At 49.7% G+C, this 1,332-nt stretch overlaps 1 protein-coding gene across 1 annotated transcript in view; it reads right to left on the bottom strand.

The window, feature by feature from the left end:
- Positions 1–445, bottom strand: part of PPTG_24545 (hypothetical protein) — a gene marked incomplete at both ends in the record, with an annotated part of 2,262 nt that extends 1,817 nt beyond the window's left edge. Inside the window, one exon of the mRNA XM_008917623.1 lies at positions 25–445. Coding sequence (XP_008915871.1) covers positions 25–445 — 421 coding nt within the window. The remainder of the gene's footprint in view (positions 1–24) is intronic.
- Positions 446–1,332: the final 887 nt, after the last annotated feature.

The raw sequence follows: 1,332 nt of genomic DNA, 5'->3' as shown, positions 1-1,332 counted from the left end.
TGTGGCTCAGTGCAAACTGGACACGAGCAAGGCGGTTCTCTTCCGTAAGCGCGGGCTTTACGTTGCTGGAGTGGCGTCTGAAGGCGCCCTCTTTGAGCAGTCGCCGAACGACTTTAGTGGAGACGCCCAATGCTGCCGCCAGACTCTTGATAGTCATGCGGCGGCTCAAAGGGATCTTGCGGATCTGCAGGCGCAGCTCGTCAGTATCAATGGCCTTACGGCCGCAATTTCCAATCAGACCACTGGCTAAGTTGCCAAGACGATTCTCTTCCGTTCGCGTCTTCTTGTGCAGCTCCCAGAGACGTGAGATGGTGCTCCGATGCCGTCCATATTTGGCCACAGCGGCCGAAATATCGCCACCAGAAATTTCACCGTTATCGCTCCGACCTAGAAGAAAGCACACGATAGTCTGTCGCTGGGTGGGGGTTAGATTCGGTGGGCGCATTTGTGCGGTCGTCGGACTTGTTTTGAGGATGCAGCGGATCGAGAAGTGAAAATGGTCGGTGAGGAAGCATTTTGCAGACCGGCAATGACTACCAAGGAATGGCTTTTTGGCGCCAAAAGCTATGGCTATCAAACGAGCAGACGTAGAAGTTTATTTTGCACCAATCAGCGTCCGATAAGACGCCACCGTTCAAAGGTTATTGGCCGAAATGTAGCCGATGGTGCAAAAGAAAAAAACCGGAGGAAGTATTACCGTGCTTGAAATTTGGGGGTATCTCCAAGTCCTTACCTCATGGAGTAAGAAAGATGGAGTAGAGGCCTGATAAAAAATATATCCATTTGGATGGGCAATAAGTTTTTGCAAGGTGATCGAATTACTTTTTACAGCGCAGTTGTAATACATCAGGATTCTGATACGAGATCCTCCCACTACCAAGAGCGAGGGTTTTTCCCTGCTCTGTTAACCAGCCTGGGGTAGTACACCCTTCCTTAGTGACCTCGGTGCACTGTCTTACGACAATACCCCAATGTCGACTCCTGGTTTGAGATGGACGCATCATCCACATCCTGGGGATAGTAATTCAGCAACGCATACCACAATCCTCACACCTTACTACCCGGACAGAAGCATATCCGTGACAAGTTGGCGCCACCCAACCCGGCACTGACATCAACTGCGTTTTGCATACTTAGCCTTGATATGGTACATACTTCGAGAACCACTTTGGACAAACCATGGTTTGAAATGTGTTGTAGATGGTGTCTTCGTGGTGACGCTAATCGAGATGCACACGACAACGAGAGCGAGTGAAGCGCTTATCGCATAATTTTTCAAGCTCCGTCTTGGATTTCTCCGTCGGAGATGAATTTACATAAGCAAACGCTTCT

The sequence above is a fragment of the Phytophthora parasitica genome, assembly GCF_000247585.1.
Source record: "Phytophthora parasitica INRA-310 unplaced genomic scaffold supercont2.108, whole genome shotgun sequence".
NCBI classification, from domain to species: Eukaryota; Oomycota; class Peronosporomycetes; order Peronosporales; family Peronosporaceae; genus Phytophthora; species Phytophthora nicotianae.
Note: the sequence above shows the minus strand (reverse complement) of the source record. Positions and strands in the feature narration are given on the sequence as shown.